At 37.2% G+C, this 15,453-nt stretch overlaps 2 gene segments (V, D, J or C); both read right to left on the bottom strand.

Moving 5' to 3' along the window:
• Positions 1-2,160: 2,160 nt before the first annotated feature.
• Positions 2,161-2,842, bottom strand: LOC124976533 (T cell receptor delta variable 1-like). The segment is given in 2 exon segments: positions 2,161-2,543; positions 2,761-2,842. Coding segments are annotated over 2 exon segments (441 nt in total).
• An 8,053-nt stretch (positions 2,843-10,895) lies between these two features.
• LOC124976532 (T cell receptor alpha variable 23/delta variable 6-like) lies at positions 10,896-11,559 on the bottom strand. The segment is given in 2 exon segments: positions 10,896-11,329; positions 11,467-11,559. Coding segments are annotated over 2 exon segments (486 nt in total).
• Between the last annotated feature and the right edge of the window lie 3,894 nt (positions 11,560-15,453).

Genomic DNA, 15,453 nt, shown 5'->3' with positions numbered 1-15,453 from the left:
CCAGAATCTATAAAGTACTCAAAAAACTCTACACCAAGAATGTAAATAATCCAATCGACAAATGGGCTAAGGAAATGAATAGACACTTCACAGAAGAAGACCTACAAGCAATCAACAAACATATGGAAAAATGTTCAACATCTCTAGTAATAAGAGAAATGCAAATCAAAACCACCCTAAGATTCCATCTCACCCCAATTAGAATGGCAATTATCAAGAATACAAGCAACCACAGGTGTTGGCGAGGATGTGGGGAGAAAGGTACACTCATACATTGCTGGTGGGGCTGCAAATTAGTGCAGCCACTCTGGAAAGCAGTGTGGAGACTCCTTAGAAAACTTGGAATGGAAACACCATTTGACCCAGCTATCCCACTCCTTGGCCTATACCCAAAGGACTTAAAATCAGCATATTACAGAGATACAGCCACATCAATGTTCATAGCTGCTCAGTTCACAATAGCCAGACTGTGGAACCAACCTAGATGTCCTTCAATTGATGAATGGATAAAGAAACTGTGGTATATAGATACAATGGAATATTACTCAGCCATAAAGAATGATAAAATTATGGCATTTGCAGGCAAATGGATGAAATTGGAGAATATCATGCTAAGTGAGATAAGCCAATCTCAAGAAAACAAAGGACGAATGATATCGCTAATAAGTGGATGATGACACATAATGGGGGGTGGGAGGGGTTAGTGTTAGGGTTAGAGTTAGGGTTAGGGAGGGGGGCAAGAATGGAGGACGGAAGGACTGTATAGAGGGAAAAGAGGGGTGGGAGGGGTGGGGGGGAAGGGAAAAAAATAACAAAATGAATCAAACACCATTACTCTATGTAAATTTATGATTACACAAATGGTATGCCTTTACGCCATGTACAGAGAAACAACGTGTATCCCATTTGTTTACAATAAAATTAAAAAAAAAAAGTGCAAAAAAGGTGATTTTTTTTTTTTTTTTTTTTTTTTTGAGACAGAATCTGGCTAAGTTATTCAGGCTGGACTTGAGCTTGCAGTTCTTCTGCCCCAGTCCCCCACGTAGCTGGGAGGCACAGGCATATGCTGACATGGGCTGCTGTGCCCCAGTTTAAGAGCAATTCCTAACAAAAAATAATTTTGAACATATTTCACGTTCACAGGAAGCTAGCTTAAATGTTTTCATTATTTTTCTTTAATCACTTTAAAATGCTATGGTGGGTTTGTGTTGTCTCAATTAAACTATATGGAAATATTTCCCCAATCCTTGCTTCCCAATATTGTCCTGGTTTAGCATCAGCCGCAAAAGAAATGCACGAGAAGTGGAAGGTGGATGTGACGCAGCGGCCCTTCCCTACATGCACTGCAGGTTCAGAGCTTCAGGTGCTAAGGCAGCTCAAACATGTGCTATGACCTGCCAGCTCAGCTTATTGTTGATTCACAGCTACTTCACTTCCCACTGCACCTCCTCCTTCAGTCCTCTTTGTCATGTAGTGAGACAGCAAATGAACTTCTTCACCTAAAAGTCACAGACCAAATAAGCCTGAAGGAGGCAAAGGACAGGTAAGTTTTAGTTTGTCCTTGTAGGTCCCCATTGTCCTCATGGGTTCCACTCTATCCTTACAAGTCACGGTTCATTCAAGTTCATGCCCTCATCCATCTTTCCTTCCCAAATCTAGTCTAGCAGACCTTTGGTAAACTCAGACTCAGTTACAGCTGCAAACATAAATAGCTTTGCTGAGACTCTACCACCAATGCCAGATATTGGCTGAGATCTAAACCCTATAAGTGATCTTATTCTCCATCAGCCATGGTGATTATTCTTCTTTCATTGTACCTAACTAACACAAAGCCTAAGGGGAAAGGGCTGAGGAAACAATTTTCATTTCTATTCCAAATAAGTAGATCAAGATTTGTGCTGTGAGCATCTTTAAGTGAAACTATCACTTTAAACTATGATGGGACAAGTTATTTCAACTTTGGACAACTTTAAGCATGTCCTGTATGATCTATTTTAAGTCAAACATAGAGGACAGAGAATGTATTAGATGAAAGTTGCTCCAGAGACCTCTTTCCAAATGAGATAGATGCAGTTTTTCTTAGAATCACATCTTCTGATCTAAACCACAGATGAGGCAGCCACAGTCGCTTCCTTCTTGTCTGGGCTCTGCAGGTGCATCTCAACTGGGCTTCTGCAGCAGGGTCCCATCTCCTATGGAGCTCCTGAGTTTTTGTTCAGCTTTTACTATCAATTCAAACACTGTGAGTTCCCGGAGAACACAGAAATACTTGGCTGAGTCTTCCAGCTGTAAGGGTGAAATGGTAAGGCTGATGGATTTAGCTGCTTTCTGGAACTGGACAGAGTAGCGACCTTTGATTTCCTTTGAACCAGAAGAGCTCTGACGAATAAGGAAAATGATCTTTCCACTGGGAAGTTGTTTGTACCAAAAAATATAGTATCCACTCTGAGTTGTTTCATAGGAACAGCCCAGGGTGACTGCTTTTCCCTCCTGACCAGATGTGGCTGGCTGAACTTGAGTCACTTTCTGGGCCACACTGAATCCTGTGGGAACAATCAGAAAACAGAGCTCATCCCCTGATTTAGTAAATAAAACTTTGTAAGCATTAGTCTAATTTAGGACCCAAAACAAAACCAAGCTGGAGTCATGGATTGCTTTCCTCCATTCTCCCTTTCCTCCTCGAGGACACCAGAAGCACCATATGCCCGTGTGCAGTCCTTTCCTCCTTAAGACCCTTAGCCATGTTTGAACCAAACGTACCAGAGTAGATGAAGGCCACCGACACCCACAGCAGGCAGGAGAGCGGCCTGTGGCACATATCTCTGTGCACAAAAGTGTTAGTTCTGCCTCAGACGCAGAGTTCAGTGCCTGAGAGCCTGGCAGTATATATATGTACCTCCTGGGTTCTCATGCTACACTCCCAAATAGGAAATGGGGGTTCTTAAGATTATAGACCACAAAGTCTGTGCACAGATCAGAGAAAGTGTGGTTCACCCCAAACTGTTACTTTGCCTACTTCTTTTTCCCTGGTAATCAAGTTAGACAAAACCTAAAAAGGGAGCATGAGAAATGTCATTCGTATTGAGGGTTAGAGTTACAGGAACTGCAGGCTAAACTGAAAGTTTACACACATTGATGTTATTCAGTGGAATAATTTGGAGCATCCATTTAAAGTAGAATTTATTATGAGTCATAGACTCTCTTGGTAAATTTATGGGTCACTAATTTAACACATATTTACTTTTCACCATTCAGAACCTAATAAAATTTAAAAGAATAAAATCCTCCTGGGCCTTTGTCTTTCTCCATGAAAGGCAATGTTAACCAAAATAATTACAGAATCACTTTCTTCTTTCTCACCGATTTCTGGGGCCTATTTAAAATCTACAGTTAATAAAGATATATCTAAGTCAAATGATAAAGGTCAGTCCTTTTGACTTTTAGCAGCTATTCAGTTGATTATGTTTTTATGAAATTATAACAGGAATGAAATATTATTTTTTTCACAATCTGATGTTGCATTTTGCTTACTAGATTTTAAGAGGATGAGGATGTTTAATCCTAGTACCTTCACAAAAAGAACTGTACTTATTAGATAGTGTTTTGAAGAATTGTCTTTATACACTATCCCATTGATCTGAATTATTCACCCTCACTTATTAAACTGTGTATATTTTTCTGTATATTTCTATTTGTAAAATAATCTCCTGATAAAGCATGCCAGGTCTTTCTGTGACACAAGGCTATAATCTACTCCTGCAGAATATGGTACTGATTGACTGCAGTCACTTAGGGGCCTGTCAACAGCACAGAACTTGGTGATTGAATTTCTGCATGCTACTATATGATAGTGTGGAACATAGCTGTTGGTCCATTGTTTTACTTTATTAATATGAAGAGACCAAAAGGCAACTAGAGAAGAAAGTTACAGACACGTTCTTCAAAACAGCTCCAGTTCCTTGATACAGGTTTAAACAACAGATCAGTTCATCGTGTAAGGAAACGTTTATAATGATCTGGACTCCACTCCTCTGTCCCATTTCACTCTAGTTGCTCACAGGAGGCTGGTTTGAAAGTTCAAGGCATTTGTCCTGAAGCAGGTGGAGACAGGGATGCCCACCAAAGCTAGGGGAATTTCCCTCTGGTTGAACTGTTCCTCTCTGTGCTCCTAAGAGCTGTAGGTGCAGGATCTCTCTTAGCAGCAAGTGGCAACTGCCTCTGAAATGTGATTTCTAGGTGGATTATGTTTGGATGTGCTTCGTGCTCAAGTCCCACATGAGCGAGGAAAAGGGTTCCTGTCAGAGGGATGAACTATGAAATTCATTTATCAGAAATAAAGACAAAAGGCAAAAGTATCTTAAAAGCAGGGGCATGACCAGTTGAGTCATCATGAAAAGGCTGACTCTAACAAAGGAAGGAGCCCACCCTTGCTTTATTTATTTCAGCTTCTATGAGAAAAACAAGATAGGGGTCGGGGTAAGCAGGCCATTTGGCTCTAGCTGGTCACTCCCATCTCTGGTGCTTGTACTCCAACCTGAGCAGTGAGCTAACACAGGATACCAGTGACTCAGGTGTTCTCCAACAGTGGATATCCGACTGTGAGTTCCTGAGCCAGGCATTCCTGGGTTAATGGTTCAAACTTCACCTCATTCTCATACTAGTCGTGGATGGCTTCCCACAGGTGCTGACACCTCAATTGCAAAATTTGTCCCATCCTTAGCAATGTTTTGCCCTTTATTGTGATGTAATCAACAGATAATATTTGGTAAAGGACAAAGTTTAATATTTAAGGAAGTATTTTGAAGGAGAATGATCATTTAAAAATCTCCAAGGTTAGTTTATTAATCTGAGATTTGAGGGGCTTGAAACAAAATATGAATTCTGGCTGTGACTGCAAGTATTCACTCGTTTTTTTTTTTTTTTTTTTTTTTTTTTTTTAAGTTGTCAACAGGTCTTTTATTTATTTATATGTGGTGCTAAGTATCGAACCCAGGTCCTCACACGTGCACATGCCAGGCATGCACTCTACCACTGAGCCATATCTCCAGCCCTTCACTGAAGTTTTGATTGATCTCTTGTCTCCAACCTGACCCTATGGTGAAGCCATGTTCATCAGTTCTCGGTTTCCCTGCAGAAGCCCTCACTTCCTTTCCTTTCTACTCACCCAAACCATGGGGACTGGAATCTTCACAGTGGTACAGCATCTGCTCAGACAAAGGAGATCAAAACAGGTTTCTGAGTTTTGAAGTCTCTCCAGTGACAGAAGTAGCAATGACAGCATATTATTTATAATGTCATATTTATAATGTAACTCTGTGCCTAGTTTTATTAGAAGTCCTGGAAGGAAGAAGAAAGGGAGGATAGTGACCTTCTAAATTCCAACTTGCAACCATGTTGCTTTCATGAGAGCACGTATGTTGTTTGTAACAATCCTGCAATGCTTGTTAGAGTTTACAAGGGGACAAAAACCTCTCCTAAAATGCTGTTTCATCTGTGAAAACGTTCAAAACCATTAATTGTATAAATATTGTCCAAAACAAAAATATTTCCTTCTTTGGACATTGAATTGAGTGAAGATTCTCCTCCACTTTCTGCTGAAAATTCATCTCAGAAAGGCATTTCTGTTAAACTCCCAAATTCCAAAAATTTACTTTTGGTTGACTTCTCTGTAAAGAAACCCAAATGGAAGTATTCGAGTTAATCAATGGAAATCTGTCTTCAGCCTCTCCCTGGTTCCTTTACAAAATTCGCAAACTCACATACCATATGAAGCCACAGGATCAGTATTAATGATCCCAGGTCTTCTCAACTCTCCACACCTTTTACATTCTTGATAATGTCTCAGCTCTGATACTGACCACAAATTCTAACCTTGACATTGCATCCTGTTTGATTTTTGTATATTTCAAACCAATGAAAACTACTCTAATCATATATAAAAACTATTCCAAATTCATTATCCAACTTTTAAAACTACTAGGAAAGAAAGTGAAACAAAGTTTGTGAGTCAAAGGGAGTTCAGATATAGATGTCTTATAGCACATCTCCTATTGATAAGAGCCAATTGATTGATTTTTCTTTTTCATCTTCTCTTTCTGCGTATTGAAAGACTGTGCATTGTGGACTGGGCAGGGAGCTTCTGGCTTGTGTGTTTCAGGTTGACCATCCTTCAGATTTTGTTTTGTTTTGTTTTGAGACAGGGTCTCACTTTGTTGACCAGACTGGCCTTGAGCCCTGGATCTGAGATCTTCCTGCCCAGGCCTCCAAAGTCACTAGAACTATAGGGGCACTCCACCCCACCAGGTGAAATCTTTTAATTCATAAACTCATTAAAATTTTTCATCAAAGGAAATTTTGTTGACATGTATGTAGCCTAATGGGAATACATCTCTCCAAAAGAGAGTTACTAAGGATTCCCTTCTCCATTTGGTGGGCATATGGAGATCATCAAAACTGTGGTTATCAAAGGTTGAATGTTTTCCCTGATAAGTGAATGATGATATATAATGGGAATGGGGAAGTGGGGAGTGAGAGAATAATGGAAGAACTTTAGATTATGTAGAAGGTAATGAGAGGGAGGGGGTATGAAAAATGGTGGAATGAGACAGACATCATTACCCTATGTATATGTATGATTATACAAATGGTATGAATCTACATCATGTACAACCACAGAAACAAAATGATGTGCCCCATTTGTGTACAATGAATCAAAATGCAGTCTGTAAAAAATACACAAATAAATACATAATTTAAAAAACTGTGGTTGTTGCTATCCACTTAAAATTTTTTTTTAATTTTATTACATGGATCTCACATGCAAAAGTATAGAGAATTATGTAATGACTCCTTTTCATCCAGTAATATGAATAAACACAAAATAACATTCTGTTATGTTTTTTCTGTCTCTTCCTTCAGTTTTTCTCAAGCATTACAGACTAAGCTAAAGTAGTGTCTGCTTTTCCTTCTCCTCCAAAGAAGTAGTCACTACTGGGAAGAGTCCCTACAGGCCCATTCACATTTTACCCTTAGAGCTATTTATCATTAAACAATACCTTGTGTTGTGTATGTATTTTGAAGTTTCTCCTAAATAGTTCCACACAGTATATAACATTCTGACATTTGCTTTATATATTCAACACTATATTTTTAAGATTCATCTTATGAAAATATGTGTGAACACTTCTTTTCTTGAAATAGCTGTATATTTGCATTGTCCATTCCAATATTGATTGATTTTTCTAATTATTTTTAAATACTGCTGCATCCTTGAAATGTCTCCTGTTCACATATATGAATTTCTTTAACATAGGTATCAGGAATTGGAATGACTGGATTTTTAGATTTGTATCTTTTTAACTAGGTTAGGCTAATTGTTTTTCTAAGTGGTTGCATAAATTGTTCTCCATGTGGTTATTTTTCTTCTCTGGAAAAGTAAAACAGTCCCATCTTCCTATACACTTGACAACTTGATCGGACTTTGATTTTGTTTACTGATACAAATAGCATAGCAATTTCTTTTCTTTCACCTTAATTTTCTGTAATAACTGTGGAAGTGAATGTTTTATATGTCACAACCATTTCTCTTTCCACTTCTTTGGGCTGACTTTTATAACCTTGTTTTTTTTTTTTTTTTTTTTTTTTCTTTGAATGATTTCCTTATTTATTTATAGCAGTTCTTTATCTAAGCTTAGTTTCAACTACTATCTTGGTCATGTGGTTGGTAAATATACAATAGAACGTGTCTTGTTTTCAATTTTGTGGTGGGGCGCACATGCAGATTTAGAAATTATCTTTTTCTTATAAATTCTCTGGGAATTGTTATTTCTAATTATCAAATAATTCTGATAAGTGTAAAAGTATTTAATTATATAAATTACTTCTTCTGTTTCTTTTGGCAGTATATATTTTTTCATCAAAGTTGTTTCTTTTGCTAATAGTTTTAAATTTCATTAGTTCAAATTGTATGTAACTTTCTCTTAATAAATTTTAACTTCTGCATATAGGTCTGCTTTTTTGGTCTTCTGAATTACTGTCTATTAGTTTTCCATTGTTGCTATGATAATCTAATATCAATTTGGTGGCAGAAGACAACACAAATTTATTCTCTTAGAATTATGAAGGGTTCAAATCCCTAGTCAGTTTCATTAGGCTAAAATCAAGGAATAATCCAATATTTGCCTTTCTAGTTTTAAAGTTTATCCTAATTTCCACATTCATTATAGGGCTTTTGCTGATGTTGTTGTTCTGACTCTATCATCTGTCTCTCTTTCATAGGGATCCTTGTGATTAGTCTGGATATACTGGAAACCCAGGATAAATCTCTCCAATTCAAGATCTTTGAAATAATCACACCAGCAAAATTCTTTTGCCATATGCTATTTTGTTGAATTGTGTCCCTCCAAATTCATATGTTGAAGTCCTAATTTTTAGTATTTATGAATGTCATTTTATTTGAAAATAAGATTTTTACAGATGTAGTTAGTTTCAATGAGGTTATGCTGGAGTAAACTGGACCCCCAGTGCAATAGGACTAATGCCCTTATTAAAAAATAATGTCATGTGAAAAGACAGGGACACACACACAGAAGGAAGATGATGGGAGGAGACACAGAGAGAACATGAGCATCTACAAGAGAGAACATGAGCATCTAGCTCTGAGGGTACCAGAGCTAACAGAGATGTTGGAACAGACCTTCCCTAGAGACTTCCAGGGACATAGATTTTGATTTCCCATGTCTGGCCTCCAGCACTGTGAGACAATGAATTTCTATTGTTTTCACTCACCCAGTCTGTGGTAGTTTGTTATCACAGGCCTATTAATCTAATACACCATGTAAGGCAACAAATTCACAGAAATTGGGAACTTTGATATGGCAGCTTAGGGGCCACTATTTAGCTATCACATTGTCTATTTCTGTTTTCAGTTATCAACGTTACCAAATTTTTTTTTAGTTTTTAGTTCTTCAAAAGTAATCAGCATCGGACTGGGGCTGTAACTCCATGACAGAGCACTTACCTAGCATGTATTAGGCAACAGGTTCGACCCCTAGCACCACACAAAAATAAACAAACAAAATAAAGGCATGCTGTCCATCTACAACTTCTAAAAAAAATTTTTAAATTAATAATCAGTATTGAATTTCCCTTTTTTTCTTTACTTTTGTTCCCTATTTGATTAATATCTATACGTTTTAATTTTATTGAAGTATGGGTTATACATTTAAATAATGGTAGGTAAGTATCAAGTTACGGGAGATTTGAAAATTGCTAACGGTCTTGAAAACCACACTCCTTTCAAGAAATAGGACATTTCCTTCCTTTATTCCATCAAGATCCCTTGTGTCCAAACAATTCCTGCTCCAAGAATATGACTACTTTTCTGTTTCGTTTCTCCATGGATTGGTTTTCCTATTCTAGAATTTGACATAAATGGAATCAAATAGTATGCACCTTTTTTGTCTGACAATTTTGCTAGGCATAATGTGATCAAGATTTATTTGTATATAATTTTGTATCTTAATTGTTCAATTCATTTTATAGCTGATTAATATTCCATGAAATGTATATAACAACTAATTTAATCTCTTCTTTGTGGGCAGTTTCTCTGTTTATTGTTATTATGAAGAGAGTGGCTATGAACATTCTTAAACAAATATTTCATGAACACAGGTTTTCATTTCCTTTGAGAAAATGCCTATAAGTGACATTCTTGAGTTATGATAGATGTCTTTGCTATCTTTGCTTTTATAAGAATCGGCTGAAATGAGTGCCCAGTTTACATTCCATCCAGCAATGTACAAGAATATAATTGTTTCACATGCTTAATTTGGATTTTGAAATACTTTTAGATTCACACGGAAAGTGCAAAAACAATGCAGAGTTGTCTGGTACACCCATCTCTCTTCACTAATAACACATTATGTAATCAGAGCTAAGCACCATTATCCTTATGTACCATTATCAAAACCAGGAAATCGATAATCTTATTCATTAAAATGCAGACCTTATTCTGACTCATCAATTTTGTCTCTGTGGGGCGGGGGTGTATGCAATTCCATGAAACTTTGTCACACATATAGGTCTGTGTAAGTGCCATTGCCATCAGGACCCAGAACTATTCCATCAGCCCCAAAAGACTGCCCATGCACACCCTCCCCACACATACACTGTGGCTCCTCTGACCTTATCTACATCCATATATTTTTTCCATTTAAAAATTTTATATATGTCAAATCATGCATTATGAGATTACTTTTAATTACTTTTGAAATTACTTTTTTCACTCAGTATAATGCCCTTGAATCTCATCCAAGTTTTTGTGTGTATCAACAGTCCATTCTTTCTCCTTGGTGAATAGTTTTCTACCATATGTGTGTAGCACACTATACATAGCCATTCATCCAATGAAGCATACACGTTTTTAGATCCATCTTGTGTTAGTTTAACCCATTTTATTGCTGTGTAGTATTTCATTATAAATATAAATCACAGTTCATAACTCTATTCATCAGTTAGTAAACATTTTGTTGTTTCCCTTTTGGGAATGTGGGTTATTGTAGATAAGACTACCTTAAACAAAAGTCCTTGTGTAGCTATTTATTTTCATTTCTTGTGGATAAATATCTGGGAATGGAATTTCTGTCCATATGATAAATCATTTTTTTAAAAACTGCCTAAAGACTTTCCAATATGGTCAGACCAATTTGCCTTCTACCAGCAATGTATAGAAGAGTCAGTAGACCTAGAACTGATTAAATGGTAATGACAATCCCAAATACTTTATTATGAAAAAATTTTTGCAGGTTGGCTACTCATTAAACTAAGTTTCTTTTATTTACTTTAACAATCCCCCTTTCATACAACTACACTAGTGAATTCACACATTTACTTCATCACCTATTTGTGCAAATGAAAGCCAGTCTGTATTTCTGCCAGTCTAAGCCCTGCAGAGGGCTTTGCTGGAGCCTCAACTGCAGGTTTGAGTTCAGGTTGCAGGTGCCTGGGGAGCACTGTGTGCTTGCTGCGCAGAAGTAGGTGGCTGAGTCTGCAGGTTGAGTATCCATGATGTGCAAGGAGATATGTTTGGCACTTTTGTTGAAGAAAACTGTGAATCTTCCAAATTCCGCTTTTGTCCTAACTGAACTTAAGGCTATCAACGATGCTGGGCCTTTACCAGGGAATTGCTGGTACCATGAGAAGTAGTCAAATGTACTTTTCTCATAAAAACAGTTCAGGGTTGAAATCCCTCCTTCCTGGACAGTCAGAGATTGAGGACTTTGCTTCACCTGCTGCTGGTCACTTTTCCCCTTCTGTTGGCCACTCACCCCTGCTTAGAAAGATGACAAAAAGTCATTAGGCTTCCACATTTATAGTTCCTTCTTCAAGCTCCTACCTGCAAGATTTGTCTGTGTCCCAATTTTCCAATTCCCAAATATAAGCTGGGGTTTCTCTCCCACCACTCACAGGTGAGGTGAAGGCCTAGAATTAAAAACGAGACTCCCAGTAGCCTGTCCATTCCTCCAGGAGCCAGAGCCAGTGAGAAGTCAGCTGGTCTAGTCTCCCAGACAGCTGGAGCATGACTCTAAGTTCAAGAGCACTGCGATCCTTTGAACAGGCTCCACCTTTTCACAAGTAATTTTGAGGCAAACTTTCTGACAACGAAGCACTTCCTTCTTTTACCCAAATTTAGAACTGCTGAAAATACATTAAGGGGGAATCGAAAATCCCCTCTTTACATATGGATAAGGATTGATTTAAAATTCCCCTCTGCCAATCCCCTTTTACCTTTCCTTCATTTCTCCTGGAATATTAAAAATCATACTCTATGACAGGTGGGTACAACAGTAGAAATCATTTTATCTGACAATAGTGGAAGAGAAGGAATTCCCTGAAGCGACAAGATTAACATGAATAGAGGAATTTCATTTTTATTATAAATATTAATAAAACTTATTGGGGACACACAATGGGTGTAATACTCCATGGGAAGCTAAGAGCATGGATCAGAACACACAGAATACATGAGCCCTTTCTCCAAAGGGAATTTAAATGTGCCCATATTTTACATGAACCTAGGAAATGATAGAAGATAATTAAATAAATGTCAATTTCTTTTTATTATAAAATATAGATCAGGTAAATTAAATATTTCCAAGAATATACCTGAAGTGAGAAACTAGGAAATACTGAGATTATCTTCTCTGGAGGAACTCTGATCTTCAGATAAGAAAAGAGAACTTGGAAAACTTCCTAACTTCAGAAGATATGAGGCTACCGTTGCCACTCAATAATGCAGTTTTGAATAACTCTCATTCCGAGTTTGCATAAGCATTTGGTGTTTTATTCACACTGTATTCTCATGGATGAATTATGAGCATATGAAGAATCAATTTGACCTTACGGTCAGAAACTGAGAGTAAATTCCAAAGTAATCCAAAACATGGGAGTGGATTATATTATAAGTAATAGAAGTTGAAAAAATTAAGGAAGACATTATTATTACTGAATCAGAGAGAGGATTTTGTTGTATATATATTTAATGTCATCTCAAATCTAATCAAAGAAAAATATCATCACAGTGCAATAGGAGACGATGGTCCACATTGCTCAGTCTGTCTATTCCCTTTTCATTCTAATGTCCTAGAATTTTTATTGCTTATTTAAGTTTTGATGTTTACTTTGTCATTTATTCATTTATTCATTTATTTGGACATGTATGCAACATAGAATAGCACCGTCTTATCTATAAGAGATGTTTCAAGATCACCTGTGTATACATGAAACAGCAAATAATACTGAACTCTTTCTGTACCATGTTTTTTCCTATACATATATACCTATGATAAAATTTCCTCTTCTCCCACAAATGAAGCACTTTATGACTTTTCCTTGGTTTATCCAAATTGCCAGAACCACTACTCTTGCACTCTGGAGTCCTTATTAGATAAAATACAAATTACTTCAACACAATCACTATGATACTGGATGGCCATTCTGAAAACAGAGATGCTACTAAGTGACAAATAGGCAGGTGGCATATGAAGCGTGGATGTGCTGACAAAGGGCTGATTCATGTCCTGGGTAGGATGGAGCAGAATGGGAGGAGATTTCGACACACCACTCAGAATGGTGGCAATTTAAAACTTATGAATTGCATATATCTGAATTTCCCATTTAATATTCAGACTACAGTTAGCTATAGGAACCTGAAAGATGAGGAGTGAAATTGAGACTAAGAAGGGACTGATAAATATTTATTTGAGGGCCTAGTAAATACCTACAAATGAATAGTACTTACACCTCAGTCATGAAAGACAGAGTCCCAATCTTCAGTTGGCCAGCCCCAATAGTCAAGGAGAGCAAAGTAAAACTCACCAAAGAGACATGTGTGTCTAGACATGATGACACAGGAAAGAACAAGGACCTCTGCTTCTGGACCCAGTCAGAGAAGGACCTAGACAGAGGAGGGGTTTGACCTGAGCCTTAAACCAAGAATCAATTTCCCAATAAAAAGACTAGATCATAGAATTCTAGGCATAGGTTAAATCAGTGTGTCATGACATTGGGCTATATGTGGGAAAGAACATTATAAATTTACATTAAAAGAGTTAATATGGTCCTGACCTTGAAGGACAACATGTGTCTTCAAAGAAGTGCTCCCTTCCAAAGTCAATTTTCAACCCTGTGAGACTAGGATAACAGATACTATTTGGGTAGATGGATAGATAAACATACAGCTACATGTTTCATATCCAAATATATTGAAGCGGAGGAGGAGACAATTTACTAGATTTTTAAAGAGTAATCTCTGTACTTGCTAAATATGTGTAAGAGATAATCATTAGTCTTCACTGAAGCAGCACTGCCCCTTTGTGGCCATATGGGGAGATAACACTGAACAATTTCTTCTACAGCTTCTTCAAAGTTGGTGTTCAACCAAATAAATAATAACCCACTAAAATAAATAGGCAAATGAGCTAAACAGAAACTTCTTATAGAAGAAGTACAAATGACCAATGAGTATATGAAAAGATGGTCAACATTCTTAACCATTACGGAAATGCAAATCAAAACTACACTGAGTTTCCATCTCATTCCAGTCAGAATGGCCATCTGCAAGAATATAAATATCAGTAAAGACTGGCAAGGATGCAGAGGGAAAGGAACCTTTATACACTGTTGGTAGGAATGTAAATTAGGCCAGCCACAATGGAAATCAGTATGGAGGCTCCTCAGGAAACAAAAATGTAATTATCATATAATCCAGCTATACCAATCTTCAGTATCTATCCAAAAAGTTAAAGATAGCATACTTTAACTTTTTTCAGATGCATGCATTCCTGTTTATTGAAGCAAAATTCACAATACCCAAGTTATGGAACCAGCCTACCTGTCTGTCAATAAGTGAATGGATAAAGAAAATGTGGAATGTATACTCAGTGGAGTTTTATTCAGTCATAAAGAAGAATGGAATTCTGTCATTTGCAAGAAAACAGATGAAACTTTAGATCATCATGTCAAGCAAAATAAGCCAGGCTCAGAAAGATAAGTGTTGTGTGTTTTCTTTCATACAGGGAAGTTAGAGAGAAAAAGAGGATAAAAAAGATCTCATGAAAATAAAAGGGAGACCATTAGGGCTGAGGAAGGAGATCAGAGAAAAAGAGGAAGGAATGGCAAGAGGAGGTGCTTGGGAACAAAACTGATCAAATTATATTATGTACATATACAAATACACTCCAATGAAATCCACTATTCTATATAATTATGCACCAAAATTAAATATACGCCAAAAACTTATTTTTTAAAGTTTGTGTTCAGCAACTCCTGCATCCATCAGAGCACCAAAGTACACAGTTGAATTTTTCTGTTGGGGCAATTGTTCTTCTGATGGAAGGAGATTTTGCCATTGGTGAGGTCAGCTAGAAATATCTGCTGACCTCTACTGAAGTGTGTCTCAAGTGGTTCAGAGGGAGTTGGTTGGGATGTTGGACATAACAGGAAAGAACAAGTCTACTGAAATATGAAATTTGCACCACACCTGTCCTGGGGTCCCCTCAGAAGCACACATTGGTCCTCACATAGAGTCACTGCACGGGCTCTTGTCCCTCCCATAATATCAATGTCACATCAAGGTGAGCCCTTCACACTGAAAGGAATGTGTCCCTCAATAGACTCTAAATTAGATAATTGTTTTACACCTTTGTAGACACTTGATATAGTCATCTATTTCTAACTAACATCATGGTGTGTAGTATCTTATTGTGGTATTCCTTGTATTTTCTTGATGACTTATGATGTAGAATAGAGGTCAACAAACTTTTCCCACAATCAGATCATTTTCAAATTTGAAAACTGTTGAGTCTCTGATACAACTACTCAGCTCTGCCACTGCAGCATGAAAGCAGTTATTAACAGTATATAAACAAATGGCATTGCTTGTTCCAATAAAAC

This window comes from Sciurus carolinensis, chromosome 2, assembly GCF_902686445.1.
Source record: "Sciurus carolinensis chromosome 2, mSciCar1.2, whole genome shotgun sequence".
Classification (NCBI taxonomy): Eukaryota; Metazoa; Chordata; class Mammalia; order Rodentia; family Sciuridae; genus Sciurus; species Sciurus carolinensis.
Note: the sequence above shows the minus strand (reverse complement) of the source record. Positions and strands in the feature narration are given on the sequence as shown.